Genomic DNA, 17519 nt, shown 5'->3' with positions numbered 1-17519 from the left:
ACCGTCAAAATACAAATGGCAATATCTGTGATAAATGAGTAAAATAAACAGTAATATTAGTGTACTGCAGAGCAGTTTGAAGAAACCACAGAAAGAAGTTAAAACCCGCAAGTGCAGCACAGAAAGCTTTTAAAATAGTCATACTGAAAATACTGAAATATTAAATCTCACAGCTCATTATTCAGTTTTACAAAAGTGCCACCAAACATTCAAAAAATGCAACAGTAAAACCAAGGACCAGAATATGCATTAAATTAGTAACAAAGACGATCTCACATTGTAAATATTTTTAAAGCACTTTAAGGATTAATGAAATTCTTGAACAATATGGTGTGGAAATTCTATGGACCACAGCAGAATGGGCACTGTAACACTGCAGCCCAAACAGCAGACTGAACCAAATGAAGGAAGGTGTTCTGTAGCATTTCTGTAATGATCTGTAAGGCTTCCATGGAACCCACCAGCACTGGCAGTACATGCGCAGGAGCACCAGCATGCACATTGACACAGTGAGCCCAGAGATCCCAACAGTGTTAACAGGCAGCACCGCCATCAGTTATCAGATCACCTTGCTCCCTTTCTGACAGAAGCCTCTATAGCATACGGCTTTGGGTCATATTTCTGCACGCTTCCATCGCTCTGGTCGCTATGGTGTAGAGATGGGGGTCAGCTCCATTTCAACCATTTCAGGAGTTTAACTATAATTCACTTAAAGAATTAAATTGCTCATCATTTTCATTTGAATTTCAACCAATTTCCTGAATTCACAGAACTGAAATGGAACTGTCCCTAACTCTGCTGTGGTGTGACCGATGTACCTACTTGTCTCACAGTTAAACTAGCTGTTACCTTTCTATTATTGCTTGGTCAAAAAAAGCCCGGGTGGTATATGAGCTTGGTTGGGATGCCGTTTACATCTCTGAGGCTGGCTGCGAAGGCTGTGGGAGGGGTTGCCGGTGTGGCGGGGGCGGGGCTAGTGGCCCAGCGGCCGGTCATCGTAAGTGCTGTACCTCTTGACGTGGATGCGGCGCACACGCTCCCTCAGCTCCCCGCCCTCCTCCTCCTCGCTGTGGGAGCCACAGTGGGCACGCCGTCGTGTCGCCTCCAGCAGCGAGTTGTCCGGCACAGGCAGCGTCTCGTACAGGAGGGCATTGAGTGTCTCCTCGTAGATCCGCGCTTCAGGAAACTCCACCTGGGACGGGGCGGGCGGCCATACAGCATCACACTGGTATGCACACCGAACCCACTGAGGCTAACTTTCCCTACAGGGAACATTTTGTATTGTTGTGAAGATTGCACATTCTGGTGTGACCACTTTGTGACCTCTGTTACTGCTTGTCAGCTAAGTGGTTTTCAAAAATGCCTTCACTTTATTTCCTACAAATCAGCTACTGATCTTGCCACTTTATCTGGGCAAAAAAAGCTGTCGATACTGTCTCCCATGGGAGTTGGGGTGTGGCCCACCTTGGTCTGCTTCTTCTCTGTGGCGTAGACGATAGAGGTGCAGCACACCTCGGCCAGCTTGCGGCCCTGTCCATAGAAGGACCAGCAGCAGATCTCGTCCCCGATCACATCCCTGATGAACAGCACGCGGCCGTTGTAGCTCAGAGAGAGCTTGTCGAACAGCTCGATGTTCTTCAGCAGGTTGTCATCCGAGTTGCTTGCATGGGAGGATGGTGCACATACGAGAAAAGCAGGCTAAAGCTATTCCAGTCGAATCAGCTACTGCTTGGGGCTAAGTTTCACATTATGTTAAATATTCTGTTCCTCAAGCTAATTCTTACAGCTGTATCTAGTGCTGGTTTAATTGTTACACTGTTTGACCTGGTCAGGCTGCTGTTGTTACAGATTAACATGGGGCAAAAATATTTGTCACATATTTACCTGGTATAGTAAATGCATTTGTTATGCATTTACCTGGTGTAGGAGAATTTGTCTCATATTTACCTGGTGTAGGAGTATTTGTTACATATTTACCTGGTGTAGGAGTATTTGTTATTACTTCTGTTGTAGAGCAGCTTCACCACAGGCTGGAGGGAGACACATATTATTGACAAGACCATCAAGATGCAATACCTGAACTATGTTCAGTATTCGGTATGGATGTGTTAAATGCATATGTTCAGCACAGATGTGCTCAGTTTCAAAGTGGATGTGTTCAGTGTTCAGTATCTATGTGGGTGTGTTTGGTGTTTGGGGAGGGTTAGCGGTCCTCACCTTGGTGCAGGTCTGAATGAGCCTCTCCTCCTCCTTCACAGAAGTGATGACTGGGATCATGCACAGGGCCTGCTCCTTGCTGTCCTATAAAGTCATTCACAACACAGAGTCAGTCATGGAACCCAATGAGTCACGCAACAATGGGTACTGCAATGGACCACTACACACTAGGCATGAGATGAAATATCACAATATTAGGAAAAATAAGAAAATAACAAAATGTTTCGTAGACCTGAAAACATATACGTTGCATTCAAGTTACTACATGACTAAGATTCAAACCAAAGCCAAATGTAAATGTAATTGGGGGCCAAGCAGCGAAGCTGCGTAGACACCCATTGTGTTTCTACCTTTTATTATTCATCACCTTTTTCTTCTTCTGGCCAGGGTGTCTATGGTAGCCCCTAGAACCGTATGGTAAAAAGTTTTGTATTTTGGCATGCTGATTGGGGACGGTCCCTCAATTCTTTTCACCAAGTTTGATGTCAGTGCCTCGAATGCTCTAGCGTCACCAACGGGTCAAAGTTGGAGGTACAGTTACACACGTAACTTTTGAACCGTATGCCTGATTTTCAAAAATCAGATACCGTTGGATTCCCTGGATCAAGCCGAGTTCAATGCCATGACGTCAATTTCTGCCATACTGGATTTTCCACCATATTGGATTTTATGAAAAAGTTTAAAAATTTTTCACAGGCCACAAATTTTGTCCAGTTTTCACCAAATTTGCTACAGGTGATCTTGAGACCAAGCCTCAAAAAAGTTATCATATGGATTTTCGAAACCGTTTGTCCGTTCCAGTCGAAATCGGCGGCGAAGTCGCCAAACATGAAGGGAGATCATATCTCAGCAACTGTTTGATGTGTTGACACCAAACTTGGACTCGGGACCCCTTCCTGAGGTTGTGCAAAAACCACTGGGGGGGCACCACAATAAGTAAAAACACGTTTTGCCCAATAACTATTGATGTGTTTGCCTTAAAAAAGTAATTCTTGTGTCTGGTGATATCTTGGGAGATCCCAAAGATGAGGCATGACAACCTGTTATCTCAGTTGATGTGGCTGCCATATTGGACTTGATCAAAATGTTTAAAAACTTTTCAACACCAACATATTTTGTCCAATTTTCACCAAACTCAGCACAGATCATCTTCCGACCAACCCTCAAAAAAGGTCTCTGATGCATTTTTGATTTTCAAAAATATTTATCCATTACAGCCAAATCAAAGGCAAATGACCCAAACAGGACATGATCTCATACTGTATCATAGTTACACCCAATCTTTGGTCAATTGACATAAACCTTGCTATCAGTGCTTACAGCCATGCTTTTAACATGATCAGATCAAGTTGCCATGGCGACTCTGCCCTCCTGGACTGCTTGGCCCCCTCATCGCTGCTTGCAGCTATATTTTAGTTTTTATGGTCTCTTTAAAAATGTCACATCAGTGGAATTTGTACTTGCTTAATCCATTCTGGCCATTAGTCCTCAGCAGTGCTATGACAAAACGTACTTTATAAAAAGGTTAGTTCCAATCCATTTTTCTTATTGGCCAGTTATATAATAATATATGAAATATATGAAATATAGTAATATATGAAAATGGCACAGCAAACAGTGTCAATCATGTCATATTTTTGATTTCATATCAGCATTATTTCTCTGGGAATATCATTTTTGGAAACATACCATGTGAAACATACCAGGAGAAATTAATGTATTATCTTATGCATATTGTTGTTTTTACCTTCTGATTGGAAATGATTGAGTCTGATACTGAACGAAACCATAAAAAAAGCCAAGCAGTTTTTCTGAGGGCTGTATCAGCTATCCAAATAGTGGGCGTATTACCAGAGCTTCTACATCCGTTGAATCACAGAATTCCTGCACATGCAGCACAGGGTCTCCATGGAGACTGGAGACAACATCCTCCTTGTGGTGGGGGACAGTCACATCCACAAGTCTGACATCCCAGCATGCATCTGTCACCACACCACAACCACACCACTGTCATCACCACTTCGCCTGGCAGTGGGACAGGAAGAGTGCTGCTATGTGTGGTGAAGAGCATTTCCACGGAGACGGGGAGCACGTGACCATGGGATCCCTCGCACCCACCTGCAGGGCGCTCTGGCACACAGCCACCAAGCCCTGGATCAGGTAGTACTTGGCCTCGGCCAGCAGCTCGCGAATACCCTGCCGTGTCTTGGGCAGGGTGACGCTGGAATCCCGCAGGTAGCTGAGGATGGCACCAAAGTGTTTCCCACAGCGGTCAATCAGGACCCAGCCTGCAAGGGGTTGGGATGAACCAATGAACCTAAGAACTAAAAATTAATAAACTGAAAATGATGAACTGAAGATCTAGTTCCTACAGATACTGTATCTGACTCCCAATGTTACTACAACACAGACACCCACAAAGCCAATCCTGACAACTACATAGGACACAATCACATATGGCATGTCACAAGTCACAAGTACCACCTAAGTTCATATTTCACATTGGTTTAAAGTTTAATGTGTTCACTGCCCTGAAGATGTGTAACATTGTTTCAGTACTAAACTGCAGCTCCTAGCATGCAAAGGCATACGCTCTTACTGGGAAGAACATGGATTACAATACACTCTCACATTAGCCCTAGTAATCACATTCTGAGCACAAACACCATCTGAATTCTGATGGTGTATGCATATGCAGGTGCTGATGACCTTGCAAAAAAAGCATATCCTTGCAGTTTTCTAATTAAAGTGAGTCTATTTTAAGACAGACAGTGGACCTCCCAGTTTCTCTACATCCACAGAACAAACCATTAAGAGCAAGCCAGAAACGTTTACATTAAAAGCTTGCCAGTTTTTCTTTACCAATGTATTGTGAAAACAAATGTGCAGGTTATACATTTTTTCACACGAGAGAGGCTGGAAATGTGCAAAACGTGTAGAAAATTAGCCACATTTTCCACCAAACGACCGCATGACCGACCCATCAGAGCCTCTGTGAGCGAGAAGTGGCTTGCTGAGGGGGCAGCTGGGTTCCTGCTGGCCTGTCTGCAGCTCTCACCTTCCTTATCAGTGAACACCTCCATCCTGCCGCTGAACATGGCTCTGAGCATGGTGTCCTGGCGCGTCAGCACCTGCACGGTGGTGTAGTGCAGTGTGCCCCCCACGTTCAGGCGCACATACTTGTTCCCCAGACCCGCCGCCCCACGGTAGCTGCAGGTCTTGGCCTTGGGAAGGGTAGCCAGGGACCTGGGTGAGCTGGGCCCAGCCACTGGGTGCTGTGGGCGCAGGCAGCTCTCCCCCGACATGTCCCTGTCCCTCTGGAGGTAGATGACCACCCTGCAGACGGCCAGCCTGATGTCCTCTGCCGTGGTGACTGCTACTGAGGGGACTGCAGTCTCTCGTTGCCCGCCTCAAGCATGCCTGCGAATGCAAACACCACCACTCCATCACCACAGCGCCGCCCTGCTGGGCAAACCTGGTCTGTGTGCTGTTCCAAAATTCCCTGACCTCATTCACCTAGGCTGGCAATGCATTTAATGGCAACCATGCCCTGAGCTGAGATAATATATGTGGAGAGGCAGACCAATCAAGGGTGTTTCTCGTTATGACAAGGACATAACAACTAACCTACCTGTCTGCTATAAGCAGTAGTCAGTGCATACTCTACTCAGACGAAAGCTGTCACCAGACACACACGAGGCTGGCTGAATGAGTCAGGCCTGTCACATGGCTCCTAAGTAAAGCTGCAGCATTCCCAAACAAAAACGTCCCCGCCCTGCACGTCATGATCCTTTCCATTGTGCTTACTTCCTGTGTGGCCCCCAGCAATGGACAGCCCATCTGTGAGTGGATGAATGCTGAGAAAGATCCTTCTGAAAACGTGTGAAACCACAGCAAAGGGAACGAGGCCTGCTTCAGCTAAACCAAACCGCTGGCAGCTCTGAGGACTCTCCTACAATAGGCAGGAAGCCCACCCTGAAAGAATCTTCCTCTCAATTTCCCTTCCCACTGGCATGGAATGTGGGCCTATTCCATGCATGAAGAAGAATCCATAAAGCGGGGAGGAGAATACAACTCAGTTCCTTTAACCTTTAACCGTCTTGCATTTGCTTCCATAAAACACAGTTCCATGACAATGTACACCACTTAGGATAACAAATAAATCTGATAACCACAACAGGCCTCAACACACTTATCTTACATGACATTTGCCTTGCAGACAAGTATCCAGAGTGACATACTGTACATAGTTCACAGTTTTTACCTTATTCATTTATGCAGCTGGATATTGACAATTCAGTTTAAGTACCTTGCAGTAGAGGTCAACAAGAATGACCCAGCAGGCAATGAAACATGCAAACTTTTGGTGGAGATCATTACCACTATGCCACACTGCTTAGCATATATTTCCGTACACAATGCCATGTGTACGGAAATATATTCTCATAGCGCAGACTGCAAGACTGTCATGGCCTTGAATGCCACGCACAGCTTTATACCACGGTGACCCCTCCCTTCCAGACAGACTCAATATTTTTACACGCGTTTCGAGGCCTGTAATAACACCACAGTGCAGAAATTGACACCAGCACCCAGCAAAGAGGTATTACAACTGTCTCCAGCAAGGGTGAAGAGAGCCCTCTGTAATGTTAATCCCCGAAAGGCTGTTGGTCCAGATAACGTACCAGATACCAGGATTTGTTCTCAAGGACTGTGAAGAACAGCTGAAGGATGTCTTCACAGACATCTTTAACATCTCCCTCAGTCAAACAGTGCCCACCTGCCTCGAGAGCGCAACCCTCATACCCGTACCCAAGAAACCCAACCCAGTCTGCATGAACGACTTCTGTCCCATGGCTCTCACTCTGATAGTGATGAAGCGTTTCGAGCCACTGGTCTTGCAACACATTAAGGCCCACCTTCCCACAAATCTGGACCCCCTACAGTTCACTTATAGGGCGTACTCACACTAGGCCCGGTTGCCTTGTACCGTGCCCAAGCACAATTGTCCCCTCTCCCCCACTCCCCCACTGGCCTGTGCTCACATTGCGCTTAATGTTCCGGGCCCAAGCACGCTTACGTCATCACGATGCAACTTTTTGTGTTGAAGAAAAGCGCTCTCGCACAGCACAATGGCGTTCATGATTGTACTTACTTTGTGGCTTATTTGGAGTGACACACGGCCCTCTCACATGCCTTGATTTTTACGGAGGCAGCTGACGTTTCAGTCATTATGCTAAGGGACAGACCAATATTTTGTGTCAGATTACAGTAGCCTAATCGCAATACTGTTAGCTAATGTTAACCAGTTAGGGCTACTACTTGTGTGTGTGCTACTGTCATCATTACAACAACAAGCATCTTCTATTACTGCTTGGATAGTACACTTTTCAATTCATTTGAGAATATTTGGGTTAATAATGAACAGGTCTGGTTCTCACCTTATTGATGAGCGTGAATTGTAGTCTGTGAGTAAACAGCTCCAAATTCCTCCCTTAACATCAGCTGCCTCCGTAAAAATCTTATACGTGCAGCACATTGCATAATTGATGCTAACTGGCTGGGGAGTTAACGTATAGCTATCTAGCAATAGATTTGACAAACATAGCTGCCTATCTTAACGATTGTTGAAGACTAGCTACTTAAACAGGTTGGCTGCTTCTTTTGTGATACTCTGACTAAGCCCCTAACAACAGCAATGTTTACATCGCCACGTAAAGTATGGTTAGTTTTATTTCGCTTGCTAGTAATCAAGCTAATGTGGGGATCCACAGAGTTATTTTTAGGTATAGATCTACAGAACTAACCAATCGAATTTTGGAGGTTGCCAGCTTGTTATATTTAAGGAAGTCAGCTGGCTAATCAAATGATGGTTTAAAGGAATTATTATGACTGGGCGTGTAACTAACAGATACCCAGCAAACTGCTGCTATAATGGATATATTTGTTAAATGGGACAGTCGCAACATTGACGTCTTGTTCGAGTTCCGTGCTCGGGCACGGTTAGCGATCACACTGATGCGTACTGTGCCCAAGCCCACCTCTTCAAGCGGGCCCGGGCATGGTACGGAGCGATCACACCAGTCAAACGAACCGGACTTTGGGGGTCAAACGTGCCCAGGCACGGTACGGATTGCCTTGTATGAGTACACCCATAGAACCAACTGGTCCACAGACAACGCAATATCCACCACCCTCTACCTCACCCTGTCCCATCTGGAAAACTGGGATGCCTATGCCAGACTCCTCTTCATCGACTTCAGCTCAGCCTTCAACACCATCATACCACAGCAACTGGTGGAAAAGCTGAGGTCGCTGGAGGTGGATACTGGCACCTGTAACTGGATCTTGGACTTCCTGACACAAAGGCAGCAGTCAGTCAGAGTCGGCAGCTACACATCAAGCACCATCTCAGTGAGCATAGGCTCACCCCAGGGCTGCATCCTGAGCCCCCTGCTGTTCACCCTGCTGACCCATGATTGTACTGCCCGATTCAGCAACAGCCACATCATCAGGTTCACTGATGATGCTACAGTTGTGGGTCTTATAGGCAAAGGTGATGAGTCAACATACAGGATGGAGGTGGAGCAGCTGACAGCGTGGTGCAACAGACACAACCCCTCCCTGAATGTTGACAAGACCAAGAAAATGGTCATTGACTGCAGGAAGGCCTGCACAGTGCATCACTCCCATAGATGGCGCAGCCGTGGAGAGGGTCAGTAGCAGTTCCTGGGAGTGCACCTGGCAGACAATCTGTCCTCGACCACCAACACCATGGCCATCATTAAGAAGGCCCAACAGTGGCTCCATCCCCACCAGAGGTTCAAGCAGGCCAGCCTACCCATTCCAGCCCTCACCACCTTCTACACCATTGAAAGTGTTCTGACCTACTGTATCACTGCCTGTTTCGGAAAGCGCACAACTTCCGAGCAGAAACAGTTGAACAAGATAGTGAGAACAGTGGGGAAGATCACTGGTGCCCCTTTCCCATCCCTGCTGGACATCTTCAACCAGCGCTGTGCCCGCAGAGCCTCCAGCATCATCATGGACCCCACAACCATCCTACAGCCTGTTTTCCCTCCTGCCATCGGGGAAGAGGTACAGAAGTATCCGTACTAGGACCACCAGGCTTCTAAACAGCTTTATACCCCAGGCTGTGAAGATCATGAACACACAGCTTGGGAACTTGCGCTTTGTTTGTTTTTCCAATGCATTTTAATCATGTTGGTTGTATACACAAGCGGATTCGTTCTGGGGAAATACAAGACGAACATACACACACAGCTCTGCTCGAGGTGCTACCGTCATCATATTCTTCTCTGCTCAACTGGTAACTACATGACTAACTCATTATTCTGTTGTTTTCCCAAATAAATCCAACAATTGTGATGTAACGTTGGCTAGCGATATATTCACTGAACAGAAACGTTACTAGATAATGACATTAAAACTCTTGCGAACTGGAGTTTATCTCTTCCTTTTAGCATATCCATGGTCTATTTGGGAAACTGAGTAAAAATTAGTCCAACTGAGTCAGTAACCGACTCAATTAAAACTTGCGGGTTATACGACTGACCATAAACAACATTACTGCCGTCTTTACCACCATTTAGACGTGATTTAGCCAGGTAAGTAATGGGAGGCTTTAATGTAGTCATCTATAAAGCTAGACTACTGGGTAACCACCTAGCTGACTTGTTTCTCGTTTGAATAAAAAGAATCTCTAAGTGAAAGGTCAAGGGGAAAACCGTGAACAAACGCGTAACTGTCAATGACAGAGGCTTAGTGAAGACAGCTAACATTAGCTAGCTAGGTAAACTGACTATTCCGCTATACAGACAACATTAGCTAGGTATACTATCTTAACTTGAGAAAACTACTATACTATACGATACTGTGAGGGCTAACAGCTAAAGAATGTGTGTTGAGCTGCAAGTTCCGAGTCTCAATGGAAGTTGAAAGAATTTACCAAGATCGAGCCATCTTTCCACGTTTTACCGGATTTTGTATCGACTTATCGAGTGGTGTCGTCTGGTAGCTAACAAGCTGGTTCGTTTTCTTGTGCATCGCTAGTTAGCAACCCGGCTAACTAGCGAACTACCAGCCAAACTCCCACACTCACGTTTAGCTGCATAGTTAGCAAGCTCACGTAACGCCAACAGAAAATACATTTATCTGAATGCAGTATAACTAAGCTAGCTACTTACCCACTCCGGGACGACTGCCCTTTAACTCACTAACTGCGTTTAACGAAATAAACTTTGCCACAATTCTTTACAATGAATTTGTTTAGCTTGCTAGTTGCTGAAAAAATAGATCATAAAACACAGACGTCATACCGCTCCAACGCCAAAGCGAACGCCCCCCCCCCGCGATTGCTAGGAATTTCGGGATTTGTAGTCCTTCTCCTCTTGCGTTCAAGGACTTCCAAGGCATGTTTAAACTACAGTTCCCACGAGAAAACAACGCGTAGGATAACGCAACCAAAGTAGAATATTTTATATCATACTTGTTGCAAAAATATATTAACATTAATTCAAAAATAATTTCAAATATATACATGATGCGATGTCCATTTCAAAGCATCGCCAGTAATTCCCTGGCAATGCCCATCTACATTTTACAAATGGTACGGTTTTAAGACAATCCACTCTTTTAGTCAATGATTTTATTTCGGAGGGAAAGCAATGGTGTGTGATATTAGAAGAAAAAACCCGTGCCGTTGTAATAATGCATCTAAATTTTATTCTAAACTTTTCATTTGTAATAAAAATAAGAGAGGGATTATAACAGCATATTTTAAGAATGAAATGGAGTGGTATCCTCAAAGGGGGAGCCAGCTGTAGATTGCGTGGGTAAACCGTTTCCCTGGCAGCCGCAGAAACAAGTAACGACGGAGTTTGTCGCGGGAGCTACATAACCTCACAAATTTAGGAAGCTACCTAGCTATAAAACAACACTGCAGGTGAGTGAACACAACGTTTATGGCAACATACATCCATTTAAGTATCCACAGCAGTAATTTAAAACTATGTGTTGCTTAGTGTCTACCTAATGGATTTACCTAGCCAGTACCTTCTCTGGAAAACTTGGGTTTGCTTTGTCCTGACTAGCTTGCTGGCTAACGTTAGCTGTGTTAATCTAGCTAACGTTTCCTTGCTAAAGAAAAGTAATAACATTGCTACCTTGTCATGTCCACTGTTAGCTATGTTAGCTACTAGCTATTAGCTACTTATTCAATGACATTGCAAGTAAGCAGTACCGTAGCGTTGTGTTTGTAAAAAAAAAAAAAAGCTAATGTTAGCTAGATTGCTCACCGGCGAGACTAGCTGAACGCGCTCCTCAAATGTTTTGCCTGTCTGCTTAGCTTATCTATTTCGGTTTGTGCAACAGTTTTAGCAGGCTAGCGCATTGTGAAATAACTTTTGCCAGTAGATATAATTAAGTGTTATAGCCAACGTTTAGCTAACGTTATTTGTATACATTAGAATTTCTCCTTGTTACTAAAATTGTTTCTGTTTGTAGGACATGACTTTGTATGGCTTTTAAAGAGGTTACTTCCTCCATCCTGGGTTTCAGAAACAGGCTGACTGATGTCAGACGTAATGTAACAATGCTCTGGCTGCACTGAATTTTAGGTAGCCAGCTGCAGCCGCATCTATGCGCTTTCAACTCCTGCACTCCTACAGCTGGCAATAAGTGCGTTTCATTACATTACTGTCATTTAGCAGACGCTCTTATCCAGAGCGACATTGCATGGGTTACTATTTTATTCGTTTCTACAGCTTGATAGCGATTGTGAGGTTAAGTGCCTTGACCGAGGGTACAGCAGTAGTGATCCATCAGGTTATCGAACCAGCAACCTTTCGGTTACAAACCTTGCTCCTTAGCACCAGCACTACCCCACACTGCTGCCCACCGTGTCACCGTAGCTGACCGCAGATGGTGGAAACTAGCAGCTGATGTTGGGGGCGACTTCTATGTTTTGTTTATAGCGAATATCAGGGTTGCGGAAAATTCATGAGAATTTATCATGAGATGAAATGGAATTACAACTGAACTGGAACAGTAAAATGAATCAATCTCTGGAACTGAATAAAAAATTTAGACACTTAAAACTTAATTCGAATTAGAACTCTGCATATAGAACTCTGCATACTTCAGAATCGAAATGGCATTCTCTAGTTGGAATTAGTTCACTTTGTATTTAAATTACGCAAATAATTTGGTTAAAGTAATTTTATCTTTCATTTATATATTTCCTGCCTGAATGTTACACGTGACAAAATATAGTAGTTCTATTCAAACTTGGGGTGTTGGATGGCTTGAATCAACAGTTGAGTGCATAACATTTTCTCAGTGTATGAAGACAAACTGTCTTGTAGTGTTATACTGTATATATATGGATGATGCTTACATTGTGTGTGTGTGTGTGTGTGTTTGTTTGTGTAGGAATACAGTCAGCCTGACATGCAAATACTGACATGAAGTAATCCCTAATTAAGGTTGGGTAAATAGGTTTTGAAGTGAGCGATGATTAATAACAAATAATATATTAAGAAATAAAACACAATCAGCAAGTGAAATGCTTCACATAAATGACTGACTGCTCTAGTGGAGGATGCTGGAGTGTGGCCACCAAAGGTGCCTCTGTTGAAGTTTCAACATATTTAAGCCAGCCATGTGTTTTAGAAGATTCTGATCCCTTTTATCTATGGAGAGGGAAAAAGGAGTTCCCCCACATAACCAAGGTCAAGCATTTAGCCATACCAGCATCTTCCACACCTGTGTTGCAACTTCTCTGATGTTGTGTTTGAAGAACTAATTCATTATCAGATGTAATGATCTATGATATTAACACTGCACTTGTATTGTTTGCTGTAATGTTGCAACCTGTCTGCCCTTGGAAAGTAACACAGTGTCTGTGTACAATTTAGTGTGAAAAGAGGCAATAAAACAGAAAAAAGTGATTGCTTTTTATTCCCTCAACCATAACAGTTCAGTTGATTTCAAACTTACCTTATTTTTCTCTCAGAAATAATGTGATGAACTATGATTGAATAATTGTAAATTTATACATTATTATATATCCCTTTTTAACGTTCTGTAGGAGTTGACATTAGGTTAAGTACTGATACATTCCATTAACGTTAATTTAGTCCATTTTAGATCAGTTTTGTAAAAGCTAAAGTGTTTGTGGGATCTGCCACACACAATGTGTATAACCGTTTTACATATTCTGCAGATTTCAGTACAGTTCTCAGGGTTTGTCCCAGTTGCCATGGCAAAAGAACCTCTGTCTGAGGCTGGTCTCCATTTTGATGAGCTAAACAAGCTGTGTGTGCTGGAACCTGAGGTGGCCCAGCAGACCACAGAGCTCAAGGAGGAGTGCAAAGACTTTGTGGACAGTGAGTACAGTGTAGCACTGCACAGCTGTGCAAAGCTAATCAGCTGTGGCTTTGTGCACTCTCGGCATGTACAGCATCTACTGCTGCTTAAGCAATACTCAGCCTGATTGGTGCATTCAACCAGTAGTACAGATTAGTATTACTTACTGGCTTTGCAGATACCCTCATCCACATTACAGGTTCAGTAAGTGGATGTAGGAGATGGTGGCTTGGGATCATTTACTGATTCAATGGGATCATTTATTGTCTATGGGAGTCTATGGGATCATTTACTTATTTCACAGCCTCCATGTGTTTGCTCATGCAAAAAAATGTTTTCGATGCCTTCCTTCAACAGAAATTGGCCAGTTTCAGAAGGTCGTGGGTGGCCTCATCGAGCTTGTGGACAAACTGGCAAAGGAGGCCGAGACTGAGAAAATGAAGGTAGGGCCCTCTCCAGGTGCCCACGGGACAGAAAAAAAGGTGGAGGGGCCACGCCACAGCACAGACTGATCCTGATTGGCTTTGTAAGAGAGTGTCTGTGGTGTGCTGTTGACCCTCAGGCCATAGGAGCAAGGAACCTTCTGAAGTCAGTGGAGAAGCAGCGGGAGGCACAGCAGCAGCAGCTCCAGGCTCTGATCGTCGAGAAGAAGATGCAGCTGGAGAGGTCAGTATGTCCCTGGGGCCCATGGCACCACCTGCTGAAGCCCAGCATCCCTTTGTCCCACCACCCCATGGACATTAAGCCCCCACCTCTCCCTCACCTGTCTGTCTCTGGTCCGCGGCAGGTACAGGATTGAGTATGAGGCGCTATCCAAGGTGGAAGCAGAGCAGAACGAGTTCATTGACCAGTTCATCCTGCAGAAATGATCCGAGCGTAGTGGGGCGAAGCCCACACACATTGATGTGTGCAACTTCTAGGACTGCTTTGATTGCTGCAGGAACAGCTCACCGTGGCTCCAGGCACCTGTTTTTCAGAACCCGAGCACAGCACCTGGGGTTTATCCTCCCCCAATGACTTTCAAAGGCGCAAGGATCTTGCCTGTTATCAGACAATAGCTCCAAAGGTCTCTGCTCCTTCAGCGTGACCATAAGCAGTTACTCTTCTGCCCAGTGTTAATAGTCTTGATCTTTCACAATCACAGGTGTTTTATTTCCAACATACCTTTGAGATTAAATGTTTCAGGTTTGAGAGGATAAGCAAGTGCAGAGTCCTGAGCTCCTGTCAGCCTATTCATCCACACCACTAGTGAAGGAGGCAAAATGCAAAAAGTCTACCAAGGGTCTGTGTTATTTATACTGTTTGTAATGCTACTCTGTATAGCCAGTTTTATTTTTCTACCAATGAAACAAAAATCCAGGAGTTGCATGGAACTGTAAATAATGATTTCATAATCTTGAGCACTGAATATTTATTCTTGTGATTTTCTGTTTCTCCTGTCATGTGTATTTATATATATCCTTAGGACCATTAACCAAACCAAAGTCAACATTCTGCATTTTTAAAGAATTTGTTAGATGTTTAGTCCATACTATGGTCTTGGACAATGATACATTGTTTTTGTTGGACAAACAATACCTGTTGACACTTTAATAAAATGATTTGTGAAATATTCTTTCACTTATCTTTCTGACCTGTTTGTAATGTTAATATTTTCAGATGTATCATGCTGTGTGTGGCTTAACAGCAATGCTGTAGTATTTATACACAATTATCTCTCATTTTGATGGTAACTCATTTTGAGCTGAAGGTAAGAACTGCAGCTTCCAAATTTCAGAATGAGCAGTTATAATAATGGTTGCTTCCATTTAAAGTCGCTGTGTGCAAGAAACATTTATATTGCTCGTAAGTTGGTACCGATTACAAATGACAAATCAAAAGGTTTCAATGAAACTCATATATTTCCACAGAAAAAAGTGTTGTTTCACTAGGTCACAGGTCAGTAGGGTTCATTGTAGTGTATTTTATCTGTATTACACTACTAAGGAAAGCCACCTTCTCCACTTTTTTCCAGTACTGGGTGCTTGTATAAACCAGTGTAGAACCAGGCCACCAGAGGCAGTGCAGTTAGTGCTTACTCACCAGCAATAAACACAAATCCCACAGCTACTTCAGTGCAGGACGGACACATCATCCATATTTATCTCAGACACTGATGTGCATTCTGTGATTAATATTCGATCAAGGGCACATTTTACATAGTTCTGCTGGGAGAAAGCAGTGTACAGCTGGGTGCACTGCCACCTACTGGAACTTCTTGGCTGTTGCACTTTCTCTGCCTTGAATGTGAGAGCTGTACTCTGGGCTGAACACCATGGTGAAGAGGAGCATGATAGGAATCAGCAGGTAGGGGGCGTAGACGGTCACCAGCGTCAGGCGCTCGGTGGGTGTCTGGGGCCCTGGGTGTGGGGCCGTGGGGAACTGGTGGAATAGGACATAGGACAGGATGGGAATCAGGGTGGTGGCCACATGGGCAGAGTAAACAATTGCAGGGGTCCTTATCCACCTACAGTCCCCTAGAGAGAGAGACAGAGAGAGTACTGAATGCTCAGAATGGAGCCAAGCCATGCTTACCCAAATATGCATGAGGCTGGCTTCATTACGATGACCTGTGACTGTCACGACTTGTAATGTTTTCCACTGAAACTACACTGGTAACGCAGTGTGCAATAAATATAGACCGTAACACGTCAAGGTTTCACTCAGGGCCGAGCGCATCCAACAACTTAAAGCTGCGAATTACCACCAGATGGCAGTATTTGACAGAATAATGCTGCACAACCAAAGGTCACTTTGATATATTGTCATTATTGCCCTTTTCTGTTAATGATCACTGACCTTTCCAAAATGCGTACGCTGCAATAGGAAAGAATGGCATCTGTACGAGGGCTTCGCAGAAGATGAAAGACTTGAACCAGACAGGAGGGTCCAGCATCATCGGATCTTTGAATTCGGCGGCATACCAATGTAATAAGTCTTTCAACTGCGAGACATACAAGAGCGAATTATCTACACGAAACACGTTAATCAAACTTGTAACTCCGCATGTTGTACCAATTGGGTGTAAGTTCTTGTTTTAAAAAAACAGATCACCAGATGATACACACGTTTAATTGCAGCTAAACATCTCCAAATCATTGTTGTTGGCTTGTTAGCTGAACTATTCTGCATTCGAACGGATCCATGCCACAACCGTTGTTTCTATAGCTACACCTGACACTCAACTGACCTGAACTGGAGAAATCACAGTCTTCTTGAATCTTTTAAAATGACCTTTGTACTTACGCCCTGGGGATATATCTCCGCTGGTAAAAGGGCTTGGAGATCAATGAACAGAGTTATAGGGATGTGAGACGCAAAATAAAAGAAAAAGATGACTTCCAGGATACGTGTACACATTGCAAACGGATTGGTCCCTCAGAAAGGAAATCTCGAATTTGTGGGAATCGAAAAGTGGGAAGAACCATGGTATAGCGTGGTGTGTCCTTCATCCCATTGGATCTTTCGCTCGGGTGATGCAGTTGGGGGCGGTTGCAGGGGGAGGTGCGTTACAAAGTACAAAGTTGACGCAACTGACCGTCTTTTTGCGTCGTGGTGTTACGTTGCGGCTTTGGCTATTTCATAAACTAGTCTAGTCAGTTAACCTGGGGTGTATACCAGAAAGCAGGATTTAAGAGTTAACCAGATCTTTTAACTCGAAATTTATGGATATCTAGAATTTTCGATTCCAGATACAGAGATCAGAGTGAGTCCAGTTCAGTTACTGTGACAACTAAGGCTGTGCTCACACGTAGCGTCTTGAAGCTGTCAGCGTGTTTTACATAATAATCGTATGGCGTAGACCGTGTTTTCAGAAAGGTTTTTTTTTTTTTTTTTTTGCAGCTCATGGCGTTTTTTTCTGAGGTTGAAGTTTT

The 17519-nt window shown here is 44.1% G+C and overlaps 3 protein-coding genes across 3 annotated transcripts; 1 reads left to right on the top strand and 2 right to left on the bottom strand.

Annotated features, from left to right (window-relative positions):
• Nucleotides 1-201: 201 nt before the first annotated feature.
• tnfaip1 (tumor necrosis factor, alpha-induced protein 1 (endothelial)) lies at nucleotides 202-10572 on the bottom strand. The gene is made up of 7 exons (XM_036537553.1): nucleotides 10425-10572; nucleotides 5276-5637; nucleotides 4336-4505; nucleotides 2218-2301; nucleotides 1978-2030; nucleotides 1465-1660; nucleotides 202-1192 (listed from the first exon to the last, which is right to left on the bottom strand). The coding sequence occupies exons 2-7, from the start codon at nucleotides 5520-5522 to the stop codon at nucleotides 974-976; spliced, it is 969 nt and encodes a 322-aa protein (XP_036393446.1). The 5' UTR covers nucleotides 5523-5637; nucleotides 10425-10572; the 3' UTR covers nucleotides 202-973.
• Nucleotides 10573-13476: 2904 nt separating this feature from the next.
• Nucleotides 13477-15067, top strand: LOC118783294 (intraflagellar transport protein 20 homolog). Its single transcript, XM_036537079.1, has 4 exons — nucleotides 13477-13625; nucleotides 13963-14048; nucleotides 14168-14271; nucleotides 14393-15067. The coding sequence occupies exons 1-4, from the start codon at nucleotides 13499-13501 to the stop codon at nucleotides 14472-14474; spliced, it is 399 nt and encodes a 132-aa protein (XP_036392972.1). The 5' UTR covers nucleotides 13477-13498; the 3' UTR covers nucleotides 14475-15067.
• Nucleotides 15068-15286: 219 nt separating this feature from the next.
• Nucleotides 15287-17056, bottom strand: LOC118783452 (sigma intracellular receptor 2-like). The gene is made up of 3 exons (XM_036537330.1): nucleotides 16891-17056; nucleotides 16444-16588; nucleotides 15287-16121 (listed from the first exon to the last, which is right to left on the bottom strand). The coding sequence occupies exons 1-3, from the start codon at nucleotides 17002-17004 to the stop codon at nucleotides 15850-15852; spliced, it is 531 nt and encodes a 176-aa protein (XP_036393223.1). The 5' UTR covers nucleotides 17005-17056; the 3' UTR covers nucleotides 15287-15849.
• Between the last annotated feature and the right edge of the window lie 463 nt (nucleotides 17057-17519).

The sequence above is a fragment of the Megalops cyprinoides genome, chromosome 9, assembly GCF_013368585.1.
Source record: "Megalops cyprinoides isolate fMegCyp1 chromosome 9, fMegCyp1.pri, whole genome shotgun sequence".
In the NCBI taxonomy this organism is placed as follows: Eukaryota; Metazoa; Chordata; class Actinopteri; order Elopiformes; family Megalopidae; genus Megalops; species Megalops cyprinoides.
This window is presented reverse-complemented; position numbering and strand designations above follow the sequence as displayed.

Coding starts and splice junctions, on each gene's coding strand:
- tnfaip1 (XM_036537553.1), bottom strand. CDS start 5,522: ATGTCGGGGGAGAGCTGCCTGCGCCCACAGCACCCAGTGGCTGGGCCC. Junction 1,661..1,977: donor AACAAATACTCCTACACCAG/GTAAATATGTAA, acceptor CTCCCATGCAAG/CAACTCGGATGACAACCTGC. Junction 1,193..1,464: donor CAGAGAAGAAGCAGACCAAG/GTGGGCCACACC, acceptor GCCCCGTCCCAG/GTGGAGTTTCCTGAAGCGCG.
- LOC118783294 (XM_036537079.1), top strand. CDS start 13,499: ATGGCAAAAGAACCTCTGTCTGAGGCTGGTCTCCATTTTGATGAGCTA. Junction 13,626..13,962: donor GTGCAAAGACTTTGTGGACA/GTGAGTACAGTG, acceptor TTCCTTCAACAG/AAATTGGCCAGTTTCAGAAG. Junction 14,049..14,167: donor CCGAGACTGAGAAAATGAAG/GTAGGGCCCTCT, acceptor GTTGACCCTCAG/GCCATAGGAGCAAGGAACCT.
- LOC118783452 (XM_036537330.1), bottom strand. CDS start 17,004: ATGTGTACACGTATCCTGGAAGTCATCTTTTTCTTTTATTTTGCGTCT. Junction 16,589..16,890: donor CGGAGATATATCCCCAGGGC/GTAAGTACAAAG, acceptor TATGTCTCGCAG/TTGAAAGACTTATTACATTG. Junction 16,122..16,443: donor AGCGTACGCATTTTGGAAAG/GTCAGTGATCAT, acceptor CTCTCTCTCTAG/GGGACTGTAGGTGGATAAGG.